This window comes from Bos taurus, chromosome 3, assembly GCF_002263795.3.
Source record: "Bos taurus isolate L1 Dominette 01449 registration number 42190680 breed Hereford chromosome 3, ARS-UCD2.0, whole genome shotgun sequence".
NCBI classification, from domain to species: Eukaryota; Metazoa; Chordata; class Mammalia; order Artiodactyla; family Bovidae; genus Bos; species Bos taurus.
In genome coordinates, this window is record NC_037330.1 from 92,354,252 (window position 1) to 92,376,562 (window position 22,311).

The 22,311-nt window shown below is 43.9% G+C and overlaps 1 protein-coding gene across 8 annotated transcripts in view; it reads left to right on the forward strand.

The window, feature by feature from the left end:
• YIPF1 (Yip1 domain family member 1) overlaps positions 1 to 22,311 on the forward strand; it is a 48,765-nt gene that overhangs the window by 16,464 nt on the left and 9,990 nt on the right. For 6 of the 8 annotated variants that reach the window (XM_059883424.1, XM_059883422.1, XM_024987536.2 and 3 more), the window contains exons 4-9: positions 1,567 to 1,647; positions 1,917 to 2,004; positions 7,875 to 7,991; positions 11,304 to 11,470; positions 11,812 to 11,994; positions 16,248 to 16,378. In XM_059883424.1, the coding sequence (XP_059739407.1) occupies positions 1,567 to 1,647; positions 1,917 to 2,004; positions 7,875 to 7,991; positions 11,304 to 11,470; positions 11,812 to 11,994; positions 16,248 to 16,337 (726 nt within the window). In that variant the 3' untranslated portion in view covers positions 16,338 to 16,378. Of the gene's footprint in view, positions 1 to 1,566; positions 1,648 to 1,916; positions 2,005 to 7,874; positions 7,992 to 11,303; positions 11,471 to 11,811; positions 11,995 to 16,247; positions 16,399 to 20,228; positions 21,851 to 22,311 lie in introns of those variants that run through there. The other 2 variants (XM_024987533.2, NM_001206312.2) reach the window with 2 other exon arrangements.

Consider the following 22,311-nt stretch of genomic DNA (forward strand, 5'->3'; position numbering starts at 1 on the left):
CCTGAAAGATGATGCTGTGAAAGTGCTATACTCTATATGCCAGCAAATTTGGAAAACTCAGCAGTGGCCACAGGACTGGAGAAGGTCAGTTTTCATTCCAATCCCAAAGAAAGGCAATGCCAAAGAATGCTCAAACTACCGCACAGTTGCACTCATCTCACATGCTAGTAAAGTAATGCTCAAAATTCTCCAAGCCAGGCTTCAGCAATACGTGAACTGTGAACTTCCAGATGTTCAAGCTGGTTTTAGAAAAGGCAGAGGAACCAGAGATCAAAATGCCAACATCCACTGGATCATCAAAAAAGCAAGAGAGTTCCAGAAAAACATCTATTTCTGCTTTATTGACTATGCCAAAGCCTTTGACTGTGTGGATCACAATAAACTGTGGAAAATTCTCAAAGAGATGGGAATACCAGACCACCTGATCTGCCTCTTGAGAAGCCTGTATGCAGGTCAGGAAGCAACAGTTAGAACTGGACATAGAACAACACACTGGTTCCAAATAGGAAAAGGAGTACTTCAAGGCTGTATATCGTCACCCTGCTTATTTAACTTATATGCAGAGTACATCATGAGAAACGCTGGGCTGGAGGAAGCACAAGCTGGAATCAAGATTGCCAGGAGAAATATCAGTAACCTCAGATATGCAGATGACACCACCCTTATGGCAGAAAGTGAAGAGGAACTAAAAAGCCTCTTGATGAGAGTGAAAGTGGAGAGTGAAAAAGTTGGCTTAAAGCTCAACATTCAGAAAACGAAGATCAAGGCATCTGGTCCCATCACTTCATGAGAAATAGATGGGGAAACAGTGAAAACAGTGTCAGACTTTATTTTTCTGGGCTCCAAAATCACTGCAGATGGTGACTGTAGCCATGAAATTAATAGACGCTTACTCCTTGGAAGGAAAGTTATGACCAACCTAGATAGCATATTCAAAAGCAGAGACATTACTTTGCCAACAAAGGTCCATCTAGTCAAGCTATGGTTTTTCCTGTGGTCATGTATGGATGTGAGAGTTGGACTGTGAAGAAAGCTGAGCACCGAAGAATTGATGCTTTTGAACTGTGGTGTTGGAGAAGACTCTTGAAAGTCCCTTGGACTGCAAGGAGATCCAACCAGTCCATTCTGAAGGAGATCAGCCCTGGGATTTCTTTGGAAGGAATGATGCTAAAGCTGAAACTCCAGTACTTTGGCCACCTCATGCGAAGAGTTGACTCATTGGAAAAGACTGATGCTGGGAGGGATTGGGGGCAGGAGGAGAAGGGGACGACAGAGGATGAGATGGCTGGATGGCATCACCGACTTGATGGACGTGAGTCTGAGTGAACTCCGGGAGTTGGTGATGGACAGGGAGGCCTGGCGTGCTGCGATTCATGGGGTTGCAAAGAATCGGACACGACTGAGCAACTGAACTGAACTGAACTGATGGTAAAAGTGATACATGAATATAGAAGAGTTTGGTCTTTTGTATTTCTTGAGTTTCTCTTCGATCCTCTGTCTTTCTCTGTCTGGGTAGCTAGAATAAGGAAATTCTGTGTTCATTATGTTTTATTTTACCTCTGACAGTTACTTGCTGGACAGAAGAAAAGCTCCCCCTTCTGGACATTTGAATACTATCAGACGTTCTTTGATGTAGACACTCACCAGGTCTGTAAACCAGTTTCACCTTTCTTTTGATGTATAATGCAGACTTATTTCTTCTGCTGTTAAACAGTCAAGTAATGTGACAGGTATTGCATACTGGATATGGTCTGCAAAAGGAAAGGGTTATTGGCACTTGAAAATACTAAATGAAATAATAAAACAATAATAAATAATAAAAGCCCTAATAACCGTTTCAATTTTGCAGTAGTTAAACTTTACTAAACTTTAAGAAAGAAAATCATCTGTAGACTTACTGCTATGCTGTTTTGCAGGTCTTTGACAGAATAAAGGGGTCTCTTTTGCCAATACCAGGAAAAAACTTTGTAAGGTTGTATGTCCGCAGCAATCCAGATCTCTATGGTACGTGTAGCGCCGTTTTGGTTCTTTTTCATGTACCGGCTAAATGCAGATGAGGGTGTGGGTTGCCTCGAAAGCTGGCGAAGCACACTGTTGGGGCACGAGCGTTGTGTGTCTCTTCTGAGCTTCAGTAGCAGCTCTTGCAAAGAATTTTGGAGAAAAGGCAGTTACGTGTTTGATTAATGCCATGATGACGACAATAGTGTGTCCTTTGAAAGTCTTTAAATGACATCACAAACTTGAGACCAATTAAGTCACTTCATATAGAGGAGATTATTGATGTTAATTTTAGAGGATTTGGTGGTTGGGGTGAGTGTGGAGGAGGCTCTCTTACACTTACTCATTGATATGCTGAGTTCCAGCTCTGCCCCTCAGGCAGGCTGGCTTCCCCGTGGGAGTTTGTAAGGGGATGAGCCTGGGGATTGGTGTCATCCCAACCTCCCTGCTGTCTGAGGAGGGGCCAGAGGTCCATCCAGTGCCTCTGAGGGAAAGGGTTCCAGCACTGCTGACCTCTGTGTTTGAGGGGAGAAGAGAGCCAGAGACTCTGAGTGCTTCTGTGTGCAGATGCTGTACGCAAGACGTGGTGTACCTGGGCATAGCTAATTCTTTCAACGACCTTTGAGGCAGGTGCTATTATCCCCATTTCTCTAATGAAGAACCTGATGCTCAGTGTTCAATAATTTATATGTTCAACCCTAAACAGTAAGTATTAGAGCAGTTATACATGTTGATTATAAGAGGAAAAGGAATTCATGCGAATCTGTTGTGTACCAATCAGTACATACACTCTTTAATCCTTTCAAGAGGGCAACGTATTAAGTGCTATTATCTCTGTTTTCCATGTGAGAAAACTAAGGTTAGAAGTTGTCAAACCAAGAACTCCCATTCTTATGGGACAACATTATGGATGAACTGGGAGGGTATTATACTTTAGTTCAATAAGTCAGACAGAAAAAGACATCTGTGTGATTTCACTTATATGTGGAATATAAGAACTAAAACTGGTGAATCTAACAGAAAAGAAACAAAGGCACAGACACAGAGAACAAGCTAGTAGTTACCAGAGGGGAGAGGGGAGGGAGGAGGGGCAGGATAGGGTAGAGGGTTAGGAGGTACAAACTGCTTATGTATAGAATAAATAAGCTAGAAGGATGCAGCACAGGAAATATAGCTAATATTTTATAATAACTAAAAATGGAATATAATTTTTAAACATTTGACTCCCTATGTACACTTGAAATATGTAATATTATATAATCAATCGACTATTTATTATAAATAGTTGACGTAGAACTGGCCCCTGGTTTGGGCTTCCTAAGTGGTGCCAGTGCAGGAGACATAAGAGATGTGGGTTTGATCCCTGGGTAAGGACAATCCCCCGGAGGAGGACTTGGTGACCCACTCCAGTATTCTTGCCTGGAGAATTCCTTGGACAGAAGAGCCTCGTGGGCTAGAGTCCACGAGGTCTCAAGGAGTCGGACAGAACTGAAGCGACTACACACTCTCAGCACCCGGTTTAGTGTTAATATAAAGCCCCTACTTATTCTGTAAAACTGGTGTTTTTAAGCTCCAGAAACTTTTCATCAAATGTTATGGATGTTGTCCAATATTTAGAACCAGTTAAAGTGGAACTGCTCTAATGGACGCTGAGGAAAGTCTCCTTTCCACTCACCTTTGATCCTGAAACATTCTTCTTTACACAGCACTATTAACCTCATGAGTTCATGTTGTTGTTCTAGTTTCTGAGTCTTGTCTGACACCTTGCGACCCTACAGACTGTAGCTCAGCAGGCTCATCTCTCCACAGGATTCTCCAGGCGAGAATACTGGAGTGGGTTGTCATTTCCTTCTCCAGGGGATCTTCTGGACCCAGGAATCGAACCTGCATCTCCTGCATTGTCAGGCAGGTTCTTTACCACCTGAGCCACTGGGGAAGCCCTCATGAGCTCATAGACATGCTTAAAAAAAGAAAGTACAGGATTTCTCTGGCAGTCCAGTGGTTAAAACTCTGCACTCCCAATGCAGGCGACATAGGTTTGATCCCTGATCAGGGAAGACCCCCCCATGCCACATAGTGCAACCAAAAAAAAAAAAAGTACAACTAGAAAAAATAAAATTTTTTAGTAGAGAGGGCTGACCTTGTGGGGTGGGTTGGAGGAAGGTGGTCAGGACAAGATAACAGAAGAGCCAGTCTGCGGCATCTAAGGGAAAGATGAACGAATTTGACTACATTTACACCAAAATTTAAAATTTCTACACCACAAAATAAACCATAAACAAGGTAAAATAAATAAATAAACCACAGACCAAAGATAATATTTCAGAGCACATAACCCACAAAAGATAAAAACAAGAATACATGTAGAGTGCCTACTGATTATAAGAGTAAAACCAATTATAAGTTCTAGCAAAAAATAAGCAATTCACAGAAAAGGAAACCCAAATGGCCAATAAATACATGAAAAAATGCTTATCCACACCTGTAATAGGGCTTCCCAGGTGGCACTAGTGGTAAAGAACCCACCTGTGAGTGCAGGAGACCTAAGACATGCCGATTCGATCCCTGGGTTGTGAAGGTCTCCTGCAGGAGGGCATGGCAACTCAAGTGTTCTTGCCTGGAGAATCCCACGGACAGAGGAGCCTGGCGGGCGACAGTCCATAGGGTCGCAAAGAGTCAGACACCATTGAGGTGACTTAGCACATGCCTGTAATCAGGGAAATAAAAACTAAAACGGGATATCATATATGTGTGTCAATTTAGCCATCATACAACTTGGCTTGTCTTCATTTATTCATTCAGTTAACAAATATGAAGCACTTACTATTCTAGGCACTGGAGGTACAGCAGTAATGAAAAGACGAAAGTCCCTGCCCAGAGGCAGTTTATAATCTAAGTTTAACAATAGACAAAGAAAATAGGTGAAACAGTGTGCTAGTGATAAATGCTAAGGTAAAAATTTAAAAGCGGAGAAGAGAGACAGTAGAAATTTATGTAGGTGGGTGGATTCTGAGTAAACACCGGAAGGAATTGGGAGCAATACAAGTAAGTATCTCAGAGAAGAGCATTTGAAAAAGAGAGTTCTGGGACCTCTCTGATGGTCCAGTGGCCAAGACTTTGTCCTCCCAATGCAGGGGCCCCACTTTGATCCCTGTTCAGTGAATTAGATCCCACGTCCGTAACTATGACCCAGCACAGCCAAGTAAATACATAATATGGAAGAGAGAGCTCAGCATGTACAAAGGCCTTGAGGCAGGAACTTGCCTCGTGTGCTCAAAGAGCAGTGAAGACACTAGTGTGCCCGGGCTGGAGTGAACAGGGCCTCTAGGAGATGAGCTCAGAGGGCCAGTGTGGAGGGACACATCGTGTAGGATCTTGGAAGCAAGTAACGACTTTGGCTTTAGCTTGAATGAGATGCCATTGAAGGGTCTAAACAGAGAGGAGCGATAACTCTGAAGTCAGCTTTTCATAAACATTGGTATCAAGTGTTGCCAAGGATATGGAGCCATGGGACCTTGTGTAAAATGTGGGTGGCTATGTAACTGGTGCCACAAATTGGAGCAGTCTGAAGATGCTCCTGCCCTACAACTTAGCAGTTCTCCTCCTAGATGAATAAGAAGACATATAGAAGAGTATTATTCTTCATTGCCTCCTCATTGCTTGTAATTAGCAAATATTTTGAAATGACCAAAGTAAATATGATGTGTTCATATACAGAATTATGTAGGTTTTAGAAATGGATTTGATCTATAAGCATCAACAAGGACACATCTCAGAACAGTAGCCGATGAAAAGAAGCATGTTGGAGAAGGATATGAGTAGTACTGCAGCATTAGAAAGATTTGAAAACTAAGCATGATGAGTGCACCAGTGTTTATCATTCTTTGGGCTTTTCTTTCTGTTAGAAATATTTGATAATATAAAAATGCACAATGCAAACGAAGTTAACGCTTCCTCCCACCCCACCCCACAATTGGAGTAGGACTTTGGCAGGCATGAGCAAGAGAGCAGGCAGCGTGAAGCCTCGGGGCAGGCCTGGGAGGAGCAGGTGGTGTGTGTCTCTGGAGGCCACGCCTCCTGGGTGCCTGAGCGCAGCACACAGTGCCTGTGTCTGTCACACATCGCTGTGTCCCCAGCACCAGGGCCCAGAGCAAAGGAGGGAGGTAGTAAATGACAGTGGACGGGATAGTCTCTGCTTCCTAGTTATGGTACTAGAATATTTTGATCGCTTGTGGTCGCCTGCTTCGATGGTCTCGGCCCATCAGTAACACATGGTTAGTTTTGTTCATTTGTTCAATAAAGCTTTGGGGGATTTTTAAATTACTGTTACTGGTTGTAAGGGTTTTTTTTTTTTTTTTTTTTGGTTGTTGTTACACTGTTTATGTGCTAGGCATGCAGAATACTGCAGTGAACAGGATCTGATCCTTGGCTGTAACAGAGTGCCCGCAGGCTAGTGAGTCAGCGACGCTGCTTGGGAAGCTGGTGTTGGTGACTCTTTGGAGCTCCCCAGTCAAGTGCTTGTTGTGTATCCTTTCCCACCTTCAGGAACCAACTTGGCCTCAAGAAGTGCTCATCCATTTCTGCCAATCATCTCCCCCAGCGCAGTAATTTTCTTAATTTTGTGATATGTCAAGGTGCCTACAGTTATCCAAAAGAAAAAACCCTACAGAATATTACTGAAATTGAAAAATGAAATTCTTAAAATCTATTAAAATCTCTAGATTTATAAATTGTATTTGTTCATATAGTCCTTTTTCTAGATGGGGAGAAACAAGAGTGGTCATGAAATCAAGAGAAATGATGAAAGGGACTTCTAAAGCATGGTGTACTCATTCACTTAGTGGAATATTTTGTAATCATTAAAAAGAATAAGCTGAATTTTATGGGCTTCCCAGGTGGCGCTAGCAGTGAAGAATCTGCCTGCCAATGCAGAAGACATAAGAGACATGGGTTCAGTCCCTGGGTTGGGAAGGGCCCCTGGAGGAGGGCATGGCAACCCACCCCAGTATTCTTGCCTGGAGAATTCCATGGACAGAGGAGCCTGGTGGGCTACAGTCGATAGGGTCGCAGAGAGACAGACACAACTGAAGTGACTTATAAATAGCTATAGTAGAATCTCCAGGACATGATAAGGTGGAAGTACATATGCATGTTAGCATTTCTTTAAAGCACACACACAAATATGCATCTGCTTTTATGTGTATAGAAATCTCTGGCAGGGTTCACCAGAAACTGGTTATGGTGGTGAGTTCTGTGGAAGAGAATGAATAGCTAGGGAGCAGAGAGAAAGAAGGTTAATTTTCTCTGTATCCCCTTTTGTGCCTTTTGAACAATGCACTGTGTGTGTGTATTACTTTTTCATTAAAAAAACACAGGAAAAAAGCAAGCCTTATATACGCACTCACATACACAGACACCCATGGTGATTTGTTAGATTAAATGAACTCTTTCCTAAAGCTTGCCCTACTCCTTTGTTTAGACAGCAAAGGACCTATATAATTTTAATTATTTTTTTCTCTGGCATTAACATTTGATACTTACGTAAAGGGAGTAACCTTTGCTTCCTGTATCCTCCACAGGTTTGTTAAACCTGTGAAGGTTTAACAAAACGTCCATGAATTTTTTTGGATGATCTTCCAACAAGAGACGTATAAACAAATCAGTGTCTTCATTCACCTAATTGAGGAAGGTGTTTTTGTTTTGTGCATTTCAATCCCCACAGTCTTTAAGGCAGCTAATTACTGAGTTGTGTATTTGACCTTTTAAAAAGAAAATTCCCACTTAACAATACTGATTCCATCTCAAGTTCATTTTCCATTGCTTCCATGAAGCTGGTTCGTCATTTTCTTGTCTGAGTTTTCTGGTTTGCTTTGCAGGCCCCTTTTGGATATGTGCCACATTGGTCTTTGCCATAGCAATCAGTGGGAATCTTTCCAACTTCTTAATCCATCTGGGAGAGAAGACATACCACTACGTGCCCGAATTCCGAAAAGGTTGGTGAATAGCTTGACTTATTTGGAATGCTGTCAGTTGGTAACTGTGAGTTCTTGGACCCCTGTCTGTAGGTCCTGCAGCCCATTTTCCTGTATAAGGGTTCAAAACTAATCATCTGTCCATATAAATCCACATAGTCTTTTTATCTTTTGTTTTGTTAAAATAATCTAAAATGTTCTATTTTAACCATTTTTAAGCATGTGATTCAGTGGCATTAAGTATATCCACAATATTGTGAATCTCTGTACTCTTCTGGTACACTGTAAGGCAAGGCCCCATAGCAATCAGAATGTCTCCAAAGAAAAATGTACAAAATAAGTAAAAAGCAGTGTGTAGAAAAGTCTCCACTGTAGCGTTATTTGTATTATCCAACTGTTAGCAGCAGTAGGGGCCTTCTTATTTAAGGCATGATGACTCAGCTAGCTATGTCTGTAGCCATTAATTATGAAGCACTTAGAACAACGTGGAGAACTCATAATCCAAACTTACGCCAGTGCTGGTAGCAGCTTTGTTAAAGAGAAGTCTGCAGACGGTCAGAGCCGAGAAGGGAGAATGCAGAGGTGAGAGTGTCCTGGTGAGGGTGGGCTTGTGGGTGACATTCTTATTTTAAAACTTCCTTTCTAGGGACTTTTCCTGGTGGTCCAGTGGTTAGGATACCGAGCTTCCACTGCTGGGGGCCTGACTTTGATTCCTGGTTGGGGAACTAAGATCCCACAAACTGTGCAGTACAGTCAAAAAAATAAATAAAACTTCCTTTCATGTGGCAGTATTGGATAGCTGGGGGCAAAAAACAGCTTTTAGGGACTTGCAGATGACAGCCACCCAAGGTAGGAGTGTTTGGCTGTGCAGGAGATCGGCCTTTGCTCCTTGCTCTGTCCTCTCCCTTCCTTGCTCTGTCCCTGACGGCCTGCTCTCCTGTTGAGAAGCTGTGTAAGAGCGTGGGCTCGGGCCCCCAGCCATCGGCTTCTGCCTCCAGCTTTACTCACCAGCTTCTACCTTGTTGGGCAAATTATTTCATCTCTCTTGACCTCAGATTCCTTGTCAGTGAAATGGGAATAAGAATGTCTATATTATAGGGCTAAGAATAAAGAAGTGGTGTCTGTAAAGAGGTTAGAATAGTGCCTTGTACAAAAAGGATTCGGTAAAATGAACTGTTGGCATATATGTATGTACCCATACCCGTGTGTCTACGGAATAATGTTTTTACCTGTCTCTGTGTCCATGTAGCCTTCCTTTCCTCCCCTCCGCTCTCCGTGCCTGTTTTCCCTTCTCTCTTCCATTATGGAGTCAGTCCCAACTCCATTTGTCAAGTGATCTTGGTTTAAATTTAACTCAATCATTGTTATCCATGAGCTATCAGTCTGCCTTCAAGTAGTTCAGTGGTTAAGTAAAGAAAAATAGGTAACTGGATATTGCTGTAATGAATGGCTTGTGTTAATTTCTGTGTCAGAGGTCTGTAGAAGTATATTGACAGAGAAGAGGAGTGAGTCACCCTACCTGGGGGTGTGGAAGCTGGGAGGGAGGGGGGAGGGCAGGGGGCGGGGGTCCTTGTCTGTTCTTATTCCTGTTGGACTGGGCATCCCAGTGTCAGGGTGTCTTGGGATATATATGCTAGTGAGGTTGTCATTGAATCAGTCAGTCAATATTTTTCCATTTTATGTAAAGAGTATAAGTGACACATCCGAGGTCAGATCCTGCTTCTCCACTTATTAATTATTTGACCCTAACCAAACCACTTAGCTCTCTGGTCTTATTTCCTCATCTCTGGAGTAAAGATATAGTTTATATGAAATAATATATTTATATATCACTTAACAGTATAAAAGCTTATTCTTGATTGGGCATTTATTATTTATCAGTCAGTGTTCTAAACATACAGTTTTTACTCATTTAATTCTAATAGTCTTATAAGGTAGTGCACTGTTATTATTCCCATTTTACAGATGAGGATACTGAGGCAGGAAAGTTAAGTAACTCACCACTCATCTATTAATATAAGTGACAGAGCTGGGCATCCGAGGTGGTTCAGTGGTAAAGAACCCACCTGCCAGGTAGGAGATCTGGGTTCAATCCCTGGGTTGGGAAGATCCCTTGAAGAAGGAAGTGGCAACCCACTCCAGCAATTCTTGCCTGGGATGTCCCCCAGACAGATCAGCCTGGCAGGCTGCAGTAGCCCATGGGGTGGCAACGAATCAGACACTACTTGGTGACTAAGCAGCAAGTGGCAGAGCTAGGATCAGCGTCTGTATATACAGTCTGTAGCTCTGATCGTTATACAGTGTCACCTCTCAGAAAAGCACCCAGTGTAACGCCTGACACCCAGTGGACAGCCATCGTCATAGCAGCAGTTTCCTGCCTCTTCCTTTCCTTATTCAAGAAAAAGGCAGTAGATCAGCAAAATTACATTTGACTTAGTGACAGAGTTACTTACATGAAAAAACTGCTCTGGGAGCTGGAGAGTGTTTTGGACAATCACATATCTTACCCAGAGCCTGGCCATAGTTGTTAGGAGTGCTTTTGTTCTTGCCAAGAGCATTTGACGGATTACCTGCTGATTTTCACGTGGGAAGGGCTGGTGTTGTGGACTGAGCCACACTTATGATCCTCCACTCCAGAAGAGTGAAGCCGAACCCTCCAGGGCATGCTGCTGCTGGGAAGGAGGAGGGACGGAAAGTAAGTAATGCAGTGAACGCTGCTGCTCTGAGGAGTCACTCAGTAGCATTTGCACCACAGAGACAAGGATTATTTAAAGAAGAAAGTGGAACTGGAGAATATTTTAAGCAATTCATCAATGAGCTGAAACTCCCTGTTTCAGAGACAGAAGGAACTCTAAATAGCACACGGAACAAGTTAATCTGTTCCCAGGGTATTTTCATAAATTTGCTAAAGAAATCAGTGTCAGCTTTTGTTATATTAGGAAAGAGGACGTGTTCTTCCAAGGGGATAGTTGACTTTTATTTGATTGAAATGCTCCGTGTATTTAAATACTTGTAGTGTGGTCCTCGGAAGCATTTCAGTACATAATTCAGTCGTTTAATACTATTAGTTGTTAGTTATAAAGTGAATTATAGAAACCATAGGAGAGACTGCTAGTCATCATCACAAAGACAGACGCTGAAGGAACATGGATTCGGCACATTTATCGAGCATCTGCTGCTTATCGGGTACCTTGCCAGGCTCAGGGACCGAAACCAGTAAGACATCACCCGCTGACCCAGTGAGGCAGATGGACACCCCTGCAGGGAGTGAGTCCAGTGGGTCCCAGAAGTAGCGCGACAGTGGAATTGCAACTTGTGTCTTCTCGCCCTCAGTGTCCATCGCAGCCACAATCATCTACGCCTATGCCTGGCTGGTTCCTCTCGCACTCTGGGGTTTCCTTGTATGGAGAAACAGTAAAGTTATGAACATCGTTTCATATTCATTTTTGGAGATTGTATGCGTCTATGGATATTCACTCTTCATTTATATCCCCACGGCAGTAAGTACCACACTTACTCTGAGTGAGGCCACAATTATTCAGCTGGCATCATTATTTCTAACCTAACACTGATGTGCATCTAAAAAAATAACCTCAGAATTTAGAAATTTTCTGGGAATGGGGGCCGGGGAGCCTAGTTCCTTCTGTGCATCTTGGGCCCTTCATTAGGGAAGCGTTCCCCTCGGTCTGCACACGGGTGGGATTTCTGTGGGCTGTGCTCGGAAACCCAAGTGGCATCAAGGGCTCCACTGCTGATGGGCTCCCAGGCCTTTATGAGCACATGTGCCTGGAATGAACAAATGCCACTCTGACAAACCCTCCCCGCCCTCCTTTTCTTTCAGATATTGTGGATCATCCCCCAGAAAGCGGTCCGTTGGGTTCTAGTTATGATTGCCCTGGCCATCTCGGGCTCTGTCTTGGCAATGACCTTTTGGCCAGCTGTTCGTGAGGACAACCGACGCATCGCATTGGCCACAATTGTGACGATTGTGTTGCTTCACATGCTGCTTTCTGTGGGCTGCTTGGTACGGTCTCGTTCCGATGCTCTTCTGGTGTGCTTTAGATGCCACGCTAAGACCTCAAACTGTCAGACACCATGGTTCTTTAAAAGCTGGCTCCCTGGAATAAATATTGTTTTAAATAGGCTCTGCTGGATGAGAAATAACAGTCATGAGAATTTGGTTGTAATCTCTGAGTTTACATAATTTCTTTTTTTTCTGACTTTACCTGATTTCTGAAGTTTGGTTGATATTTGGTGTCTGGCTAGAGGAAGTAGGGATGAATGAGTATCTTCACTTAAGGCTGGGGAGCAGGGGTCCGGGAGTTCCACCTCTGCATGCCTTTGCTGGGTTTTTGCACATATTTAGATGGAGAACTTGAGAATGAAGTCAAAATAGAAAAGATAAGTTATTTTTAAGATGAACAACATTTAAAACAATGTTTAATGTGTTTGGGTATCTTTTTAGGAAGAGCATGTACTTTTTGAGTTAGACACATCCAGGTTAAAGATCAGCTCTATCTCTCACCAGCTGTGTGAACTTGGGCAGGGAACCTAACTTCTCTGGATCTCTTAATCTGTAACGTGGGTATAATAGTTCTTGCCACAGAAAACTGTTCTGAGGATAAAATAATACAGATAAAGCACTTAACCTAGAACTTGTCCCGTAAATGCCCATAAGTTAGGTCCATTTCCTTTGATCTTAACGAGATACGGTTTTTTCATTTCTATACACACTGTGTATGAAATTGGCTGCCAGTAGCCGTAACCAGGCCTGGTATAGGTTTTTTAAAAATTTTGAGTCCAAGAATGTTAAGGTCGTTGATGCCCATAGGAAGATGTCCACATAGCACACGGCCAGACCGTTGGTCAGGCTTTGCAACAGGAGTTAATATATCTTGGGCAGTATCCGATCTTTAATATTTTCTCTAGACAATCATAGTCTCATTGAGTGCTTTAATAAGATCCCAATACTTTATCATTCAACAAGTCTCCTAGAAAGTACCAAGTTCTGAAACACAGGGTTGGTTGACATGCGTTTTACATGTGCCTAAGCTTTAACCCCTTGAGACAGAGGACTCGCAGCAGAGTGACACTCTTCATGTTTGGTACTTGGAACCTCCGGACTGATGCGTTCAAATGCTGTGACCCTCCTGTCTGCTGAGGAAGAATGTGCTTTTCATTGAAACTGACTCTCTCGATGTAACACCTCTCCCTGGCATCTTCCCATCTCTGTTTAGAATTTTGTGTGTGTGTTACATTCCTTGTTAAGAAGTTGGTGAAGGAAAGGAGGCAGGAGAAAGGTATTGCCATGTTCAGTTCTGTAAAGAATAGAGAGGAGCAAGGCAGACATCAGGGCTGCAGAGCAGGGAGGTAGTGTTGTTAACACATTTAATTTGGTACCTGCAGCCAGGATCTTTTACCTCCTGTGCCTACTACTCCCTCTTGGGGTAAACGACACTGAAGTTAGGGTTTACCTGCCCATCTTACTACTCAGCAGTTTTCTAAAAGAGAGCATCATAACCAAGTAGAAAGAACACTGGACTGGGAACTTCTTGGCATTGAGTGCCTGGGCTTCCTTTTCTGTTAGGGAGATTTATATTTCATGGGCTTTAGTGAGACTCGATGAAATGGCTGTGAAAACCCTTCACATACTGTGATAGTTTTTTCAGATGTAAAGAAGTTATTAAAAGAGGCCTGGGTTATCAGAAATTGCCAGGGCCACTCTGTGGCCTGTTCTGCCGAGTCCCCCAGTAAGAGTGGTCCCGGGTCACAAAAAAGGGCAGTGCCCTTTCATTGATGCCTCTCCCTGGCGGCTTCCCATCTTTCTCCTGAACTTCTTACCCATACACAGAGACACACACACACACACACACACACACATGCCTGGTTGAGAAGTTGGAGGGGAGAAGGAGGCAGGAGAAAAGACATTGCCCTGCCCAGTTCTGAGGGTTCTGAGAAATGGGGCAGGTTGGACGGTGGAGCAGGCAGCTAATCGCAGGTACAGGACTTCTTGGAGGGGAGGCACAGTTTTCTCTCCTGGAGGAAGGGGAACTGTCTGTTTAGCCAGGAGACCACCGTGCTTGGGGTTCTGTTGTCCACCCTGGAGTCGGCCGCCTCTGTTCTCTTCTGGGGGAGTTGCACAATGCAGGAGGGTGGAGGCAGACATTAGGAGACAGGCTTTAGTCTCAGCTCCATCACTCCTTACATTTTTGCTTATTAGCTTGCCCCTCTGGACCCTATCGGATACGACTGAGCGACTTCACTTTCACTTTTCACTTTCATGCATTGGAGAAGGAAATGGCAACCCACTCCAGTGTTCTTGCCTGGAGAATCCCAGGGACGGGAAGCCTGGTGGGCTGCCATCTATGGGTCGCACAGAGTCGGACATGACTGAAGCTACTTAGCAGCAGCAGCAGCAGCAGCTGGACCCTACCTCCTCACTTAGGAGAAGTGAAGACATGGTAGCATTTTTGCTGTTGTGAGGATGCATGATGCATGCAGTCATCATCACTGTATGGGAGAAAAAGGATCAGGGGAGTTATTTGAGCTGAGGGGCACCGGGTGAACTGGACAGCTTGGCCTTCTACTCTCCAACAGGAAACATGAATTGGTGTGTTTGCCTCAGGGCAGTGAAGTATATGACAGCCCCACACCTGCCGAGGGCTCCTTGGCGCTTGTACCTGCACTTGATCTAAGTTGATCCTGGAATACGCCTGGCAGGGATGACTAAGGAGGCACTAGAGTAGAGGGTGTGTTCTTGGCTGGTATGTTTGGAGATGCCCAAACCTATGTTTGGCTCCTCTGCAGGCTACCATCTGTTGGGTCACAGAGTCAGACATTACTGAAGCGACTGAGCATGCATGCAAGCCTATGTTTGAGGTGGTTACAGCTACAGATAGAATGTCTGTGCCCTGTTGTTTGTGAAATTAATTAGGGATTATTTTTACAGCTCTTTCATTCTGCAGATAAGACTTGTCCAAAGTCATAGTGTGAGTTCCTAGCAGAGCCAGGTTTAGAACCTGGGCTTCCTGGCTTGTTCTGTCTGGTGAGGGTTTCCTCCAGGAGCCTGGAAGTGAGTTGCTATTCTTGCATCCTGGGGCGTCTTGGCCCAGAGCACGTGCGAGATAACTGGAGGGGTCAAACGTGAGCAGTGTGGGCTGGCCTCTGCTCGGGTTAGTGCCATTCTTCTCCTTCTTCAGAAAGCAGAGCTGCTGGAAGGGGCTCTGGGGAGGAAGGCTTTCAAAACTAATAGCATTTCTCCAGGAAGGTGACAAACTAGAGGGAGTCTGCAGCTAGAAACTTTTTGAAATGGACTGTTGAAGTGCTAACTTGAAATAGAAAGTGCCTTGGGGAAACTCCAGTGCGATGTGTTGGCGCCCCCTTCTGGCTGATAGAGGGTAGAGCTGGTGAGATGGTTCCGACTGATTTTTTATCTTTTTCACCTTCCTGAGGTCCCTGCTCCAGGCAGGAATGAAGCGCAGGCGGTGGTCACGGATTTATTAATGGGTTCACCTGTCCTTCAAACAACCCTCATTCAAGGCTATGAGACTGGTATTTTCCTGGGCTCACATTAGGCTTCTCAGACACCAAAACAGGTGGGAAGATCCTCCTTAATGTTTTCCAGTCTTCCACCTCATTCTAATTTTTGACAGTTAAATTGTAGATGGTGAGTGGAAGCACTTATCAAACCTTTCATTTCCAGGCTGAAGAATTAAGAGGTAGAGGCTGCCTAGCACTTTCTTTGAAAGGTCTTTAGAGGGAGCCGACTGGTTTAGCAGCAGCCTGTCTTGGTTCAGTTCATTAAGTATTGATTGTTTATATAGTGTGCCAGGCCCTACATGAGGGGCTGGCGATGCAGAGACAAGAAGGACATGGTCTTCGGAGGAGAGACTGTGGTGATGAACAACTTGAGCTTTGTAGTTGGAAAGACGGACCAGTGAGTCCTGCCTGCATCTCTTGCTGCCATGTGTGCCTGATCAAATGACAGCCTCCCTGAGCCTCAGTTTCTTCATCTGTCAGATGAGAGTAATGAGAACAACCCCACCAGACTGTTAGGAAGATTGAGTCATAGGTAGCAAGTGCTTAATAAATGGTAGCAAACATTTAAAAGGCGTGCAGTCGAGTACAAGACAGAAATAGAGACAGTTCAGTGATGACCAGAGTGGTGGGAGAAATGTAGGGGCCATGAGAGCCCAGAAGAGCTCTTAGCGTGGAGTCTAGGCCATTGACCTGGACCATTATTTTTTAACTCTCCTCCTGGGTCTCCCTTTCCTGCAGGCCTACTTTTTTGATGCACCAGAGATGGACCATCTCCTAACAAGCACAGCTGCCCCAAACCAAACAGTTGTAGCAGCCAAGTCCAGCTAAAGAGGAAAGCAAGAGAGTATCTTTCATCTTCTCGCTGTGAGGTACAGTAACAATGGGCAGGGATGTCAGTCCTGTTGTTAACATCAAACATCAAGAGGCCCGGACCCTTTTATCCATCAGCATGATCCAGTGTGGTGTGTGTGCACACGCGTGTCCATGTGTATGTCCCTCTTGCTGAGGCTTCAGTGGGAAAGTCTACTCATTTGGCTTTATCCATTTGGGAAACTTGACTGAGCAACTAACACTTTCACTTTCACTCATCTGTCTTTATCCATTTGGGAAACACAAGCTCCCAGATTCTTCTGTAAGAGGAGTTCCTGCTTTTTGGCTCCAGCATCTTCTCTACTCCCTGTCCCCTCTCCAACAGCACAATATAGATTTATTCCATTTGATTACAGTCTGATGGTTCTCTCCAGTTTCTCTGTGACTTGTCAGGCTGGCCTCAGACCCTGAGTATGACCTCTCTTTAATTACTCATGCAGTTCTCTGAAGGTTACCAGTTCTCATGCCTGGTTTGTTTTCTGGCCTGTTTGATGATTCCACTGTCGGTGGTTAGCCTAGGGTGTCAGAGTACAGGAAGAGGACCCTGATCCTCCTCGGCTGGTCTCTCGCCTCCCCCTCCCACTCCTCAGTATTCCGAGCCTGCAGCCTTGCTGAGTTGCTGCCATCACCGGAACGCATCCTGCCTTTGCACTAGCCAACCTAGTCATCTGAAGTGTTCCTTCCCTTCCAGCAGTCATTGCTTACCTTGTGATCCCATTACGCTCTCTATTATATGTCACTTTTTAAAAAGATTTTTTGGGACCATTTTTAAAGTCTTTATTGAATTTGTTATAGTATTGCTTCTCTTCTGGATTTTTGGCCACAAGGCATGTGGAATCTTAGTTCCCCGACCAGGGATCAAACCTGCACCACCTGCATTTTGAAGGGGAAGTCTTTTTTTCTTTTTAATTGGAGTACAGTGGCTTTACAGTGTTGTGTTAATTTCTGCCATGCAGCACAGTGGGCCAGCTGTACATATACATATATCCCCTCTTCTTGGAGTCTGTCTGCCACAGGCACATACCTGCAGTGAGAGGTGTATATTGAAGCATTTACAAAGACTGTTGTCAATCCATGTAGTAACTATTAAAGCTTAATTCCTTACTTTTTAATGAAAGAGAAATATTCATAGACGTTCTATTTTCCTTCCACTACCTCAGTGGGTTGTTTTTTGGAACCCACTGCCTTAGAATGAACATGTGGTAGCTTGTTTGCATAACTATTAAGTTGTCTGCACGCTTGTCCAGCTCATCCTGCAAATGGACTCCATTAACTGTTAGCAGAGAAAGCCTCAGGGCAGGATCTGAGGTCCACGGGGAAGGAACTCTGTTTCACTCACACTCCCAGGTCTTGGCTTAATGCCCACCTGGCACAGACAGAGCAAATGCTTCATTACTGTTGAGTAGATGGAGGTGACTTTGTAGGATTCAGGCAAGAGTCAGGATATGGGCTTTTACCCAGAGGTGTCTTGGCTTGCTGAGTCCTGGATCACCATTTACACTCTCACTTGAAGTTTATTTGAGGCACTGGGGACCTAGATAATCAGCTACAGTCTGCCTCAAGGCACCTTGGTCCATGGGTAAAACAGCTCATCAGATAAGGACCAGGCGGTGGGCCAGGCTCTGTGAGAAGTGCCATGGCCAAGCTGTTAGTTGATGGGCACTGTGGGAGCACAGAAACACTGGCTCACTTGGCCTGGGGGAAGACTTCACAGAGAGGGTCTTGCTTGAGCAGAAGCAACTGATTGCCCGTTTTTCGGAAGAGCAGTTGGCTTCCTGTGGTTTTTGGGAGAGTGAAGATGCAGGCCATTCACTGAGACACTGCCATGTGCTGTGGACTCACATCACCTCGAGCAAGGAAACCTGAGCTCAGCTGCAGAGGGACAGAGGTGGAGGACACATAGCTGTCTGGCTGTCTGCCTCGCCTCGGAACACCTGACATCGACCTGGAGAGGGGCTCTCGCAGCCTGCTCCTGGGCTGGGACTTCAGTTCCTTCATACAGTTTGGTTATGATGTCTCCAGACCAAGTGTCCCAGGCGCTGTCAACCTTAAGAGAGTCAGAAGCTGGCATCTGGGAAGAGCCTAGCCCTCAGGGCCCTTGCTGACCCCCCATCCTGATTTTCACAGGTTCGATGTCTCTGGGCTTTGCTCACATCTGTGAACTTGGGTGTCAGTGTCTCCGTTTGGGTATCCAGTCTCTAATCACTTCTACAGCCCTCTGCTCTACCAGCTGAACTGTCGAAGGGTGCTGGTGTCAAGTCTCTAAATGAGATAGTGACAAACAGTTTCTTTGGAGCCTCCCTGGCAGAAGCACCAGTTGCATTGTCAATGAGAAGGGCTGCCCAGAGCCCTGAACCCTGCAGATTTATGAGCTGACTGTGCCTCCCACTGTAATCTCTGGACTCCCAGCTTTCAGGAAAAGGAATGACTTTTTATCTTGCAGATAACCTTCCTCGTGTAAATCTGTGCATCGGAGGGCTTAGCCTGAAAGGAATTGCTGGGAGAGCATTAACCCCTTCTCTCCCTGGAACCTCAGGATCATAGAGGAGCCTCCGTTACTTGTAATCAGGGACGCTACCCCTACATAAGTCATCGGGATATTTTAAAGAACATTTTACTTTCTTCTTTCCTTCCTTCCTTCCTTTGTTCTTTCCTTCCTATTTTATATTTATCAGGTGGTTCAGATGGTAAAGAATCCGCCTGCAATGCAGGAGACCTGGGTTCAATCCCTGGATTGGGAAGATCCCCTGGAGGAGGGCATGGCAACCCACTCCAGTATTTTTGCCTGGAGAGTCCTCATGGACAGGGGAGCCTGGCGGGCTGCAGTCCATGGGGTTACAAAGAGTTGGACATGACTGAGTGACTAAGCACACAGCACATCACCTTAGAGCCAGTGCCATTTCTTCTCTGAGCCAGGACCCTGGTGAACCTAGGGAATCTTACTTTGGCTTGAGGGATGGAGTGTCTGAAGGACCGAATCCAGACTGGGACTGCCTTCCCAGGGGCAATGACAAGTGGTTCTATCCAGAGGAGGGCGACTGGCATATAATTATACTGCTGTGTGATATGGGCTTTATTAAGAGATGAGCAGAGGGCTTCAGGAAACTCCTTTGTAATTAAAACCCTCCTGATTTGATACCCAGGGTTTATATGCAATTATCCTTTCACTCACTCATGTCAAGAGTTCATTTCATAAGCCAAAACTTCAAATGTTTTTACTAGGTTTATACACATCCGTTCTTTTATTCTGAAATCAGCTTTAACTCAGTGCTATAATCCCCTTTAACACAGCATCCAAACTGCATGATTTCACAGCATAGCTAATATTAGCATAGCTAATTCTTTTCCACACCACGTCTGCAGTGTCCCTTCCCAGAGAAGCCATTTTCAATTCCTGGGCTATTTCTTTCTCAGTTTTCTTCTTTGTTCCCTTTCTTTGAGGAAAGTTGGAAGAACCTGCAATGGCAAGTGGGTCAACACAATAACGTCTTATTCTTTTATTTGATTTATTTAGTGGAAAATGTGTTGTTGTTGTTCAGTTACTAAGTTGTGTCTGACTCTTTGCGACCCCATGGACTGTAGCACTCCAGGCTGTTCTGTCCTCCACTGTCTCCCAGAGTTTGCCCAAATTCATGTCCATTGAGTTGGTGATGCTATCTAACCATCTCATCCTCTCCTGTCCCTTTCTTCTTTTGCCTTCAATCTTTCCCAGCATCAGGGTCTTTTCCAGTGAGTTAGCTCTTCACATCAAGTGGCCCAAGTATTAAAACTTCAGCTTCAGCATCAGTCCTTCCAGTGAATACTCCGGGTTGATTTTCTTTAAGATTGACTGGTTTGATCTTCTTGCAGCTCAAAGGACCCTCAAGAGTCTTCTCCAGCACAGCAATTCAAAAGCATCAATTCTTCAGCCCTAAGCCTTCTTTATGGACCAACTCTCACATCCATACATGACTAATGGAAAAACCATAGCTTTGACCATATGGACCTTTGTTGGCAATGGTGATACCTCTGCTTTTGAATATGCTGTCTAGGTTGGTCATAGCTTTCCTTCCAAGGAGCAAGTGTCTTTTCATTTCATGGCTGCAGTCACCGTCCGCAGTGATTTTGGAGCCCAAGAAAATAAAATCTGTCACTGTTTCCTCTTTCTCCCCTTCTACTTGCCATGAAGTGATGGAACTGGATAACTGGATGCCATGATCTTGGTTTTTTTTAATGTTGAGGTTTAAGCTGGCATTTTCACTCTCCTCTTTCACTCTCATAGACTGAATTGTATAATGAATCCCTAAGTACCCTTCCCCTCTTTTACTTTCAACAGTTGTCAACTCACAGCCAGTCTTGTCTCATCCATATACCCATATAGTCTCCGTCTCTTTCCCCTGTGTTGTTTGGAAGCAAATCTAGAACATCCTGTTCTTTCATACATAAACATTTATATTCTGTATCTATAAAAGATACTCTTTTCAGGGACTTCCCTGGTAGTGTAGTGGTTAGGATTCTGCACTTTGAATGACATGAACCTGGGTTTGATCCCTGGTCAGGGAACTAGATCCTACAAGCCACATAGTGTGGCCAAAAATAAACATAAAAGGCTAAAACAATCTTAAAAAAAAAAAATATATATATGTATGTATATATATGTGTATATATGTATGTATATGTATATATATATACACACACACACACACACTCTTTTCAAAACCTAGCTACAGTACCATAATCACATTTTAAAAATCATAATTATTTAATATCAAATACATTCAGTGTTTGAATTTCATATTGCAATTGGGTAGTGTATCTCTCAAATGCCTTTTATTTGTTTTTAAAGTTATTTATGTATGTATCTGATGGCACTGGCTCTTCACTGCAGCAGGCAGGACCTCTGGTCTTCTTTGTGGCACACAGGATGTTTTAGTTGCAACATGTGGGGTCTGGTTCCCTGACCAGGGATCAAACCCAAACCCCCTGCATTGGGAATGCGGAGTCTTAGCCACTAGACCACCTTAAATGGGAAGGCACCTTAAAAGCCTTTTTTTTTTCCTTTTTAATTGCAGGATAATTGCCTTTAAATGCCTTTTAAATTATAGAGTTCTATTCCATCTCTCTCTTTCTCTTTCCTTTTGCCATTTATTTGTTGAAAGCTCATTTATCGTGTATTTTGCTGATTGTTTCTCCATGGTTATCATTTAACATATAACTCTGTCCTCTGTTTTCTGTGAATTGATGGTTGTATCTAAAGGTTTGATCAGATTCAGATATGATTTTTTGGCAAGACTACTTGATGTCTGCTGTAAAATTCTTCCATCCATAAACTCATAATGTCTAATTATCTCTCTGTTTGATATTAGAAGCCATTAATAAGCTATGCTTAGATTCATTGATTCAGTAGGAGTTTTAAAACAATCATATTTCAATTCTATCTTTCTTCCTTTATTAACTAGAATATTTCTTTAATAAAAATTTCCTTTCATCTGTTTGGGTGTCCATTGATACAGTTTATGTATAAGAAAAGCAAGATAAATGATTGTTTTCTTTTTTACCTGCTTTCAAAATTGTAGTTGGTTCACTAGGACTCTGCAGCAATGACCAATTAGCTTCAGGCCATTGCAAATATAATGCTTACTGATGCTCAGATTGTCCTATATTTGGACACCAGTTGGCCCCTGGGTCTTGTTGGCACACTCTAGGAGTCTCTGTTAACTGCCTTGCTGTCTGTTATAACCAAATGTTCTCGGCTCATTTGAACTTTTCCTGTTCCAGACCCAGACTGAGCCATTTCTCTAAGGACTCCTGGTTCCATTCAGTGGGGAATGGAATTTTCAGGTCACAATCTGGATGCTAGTGTTGCTCGTTGCAACTGGCTTGGTCATTGTTTTCAGGCCTTTTCAGTGTGTATGGCTGTTGTTTGCTTGATGGAACATATGTGAGTTCATAC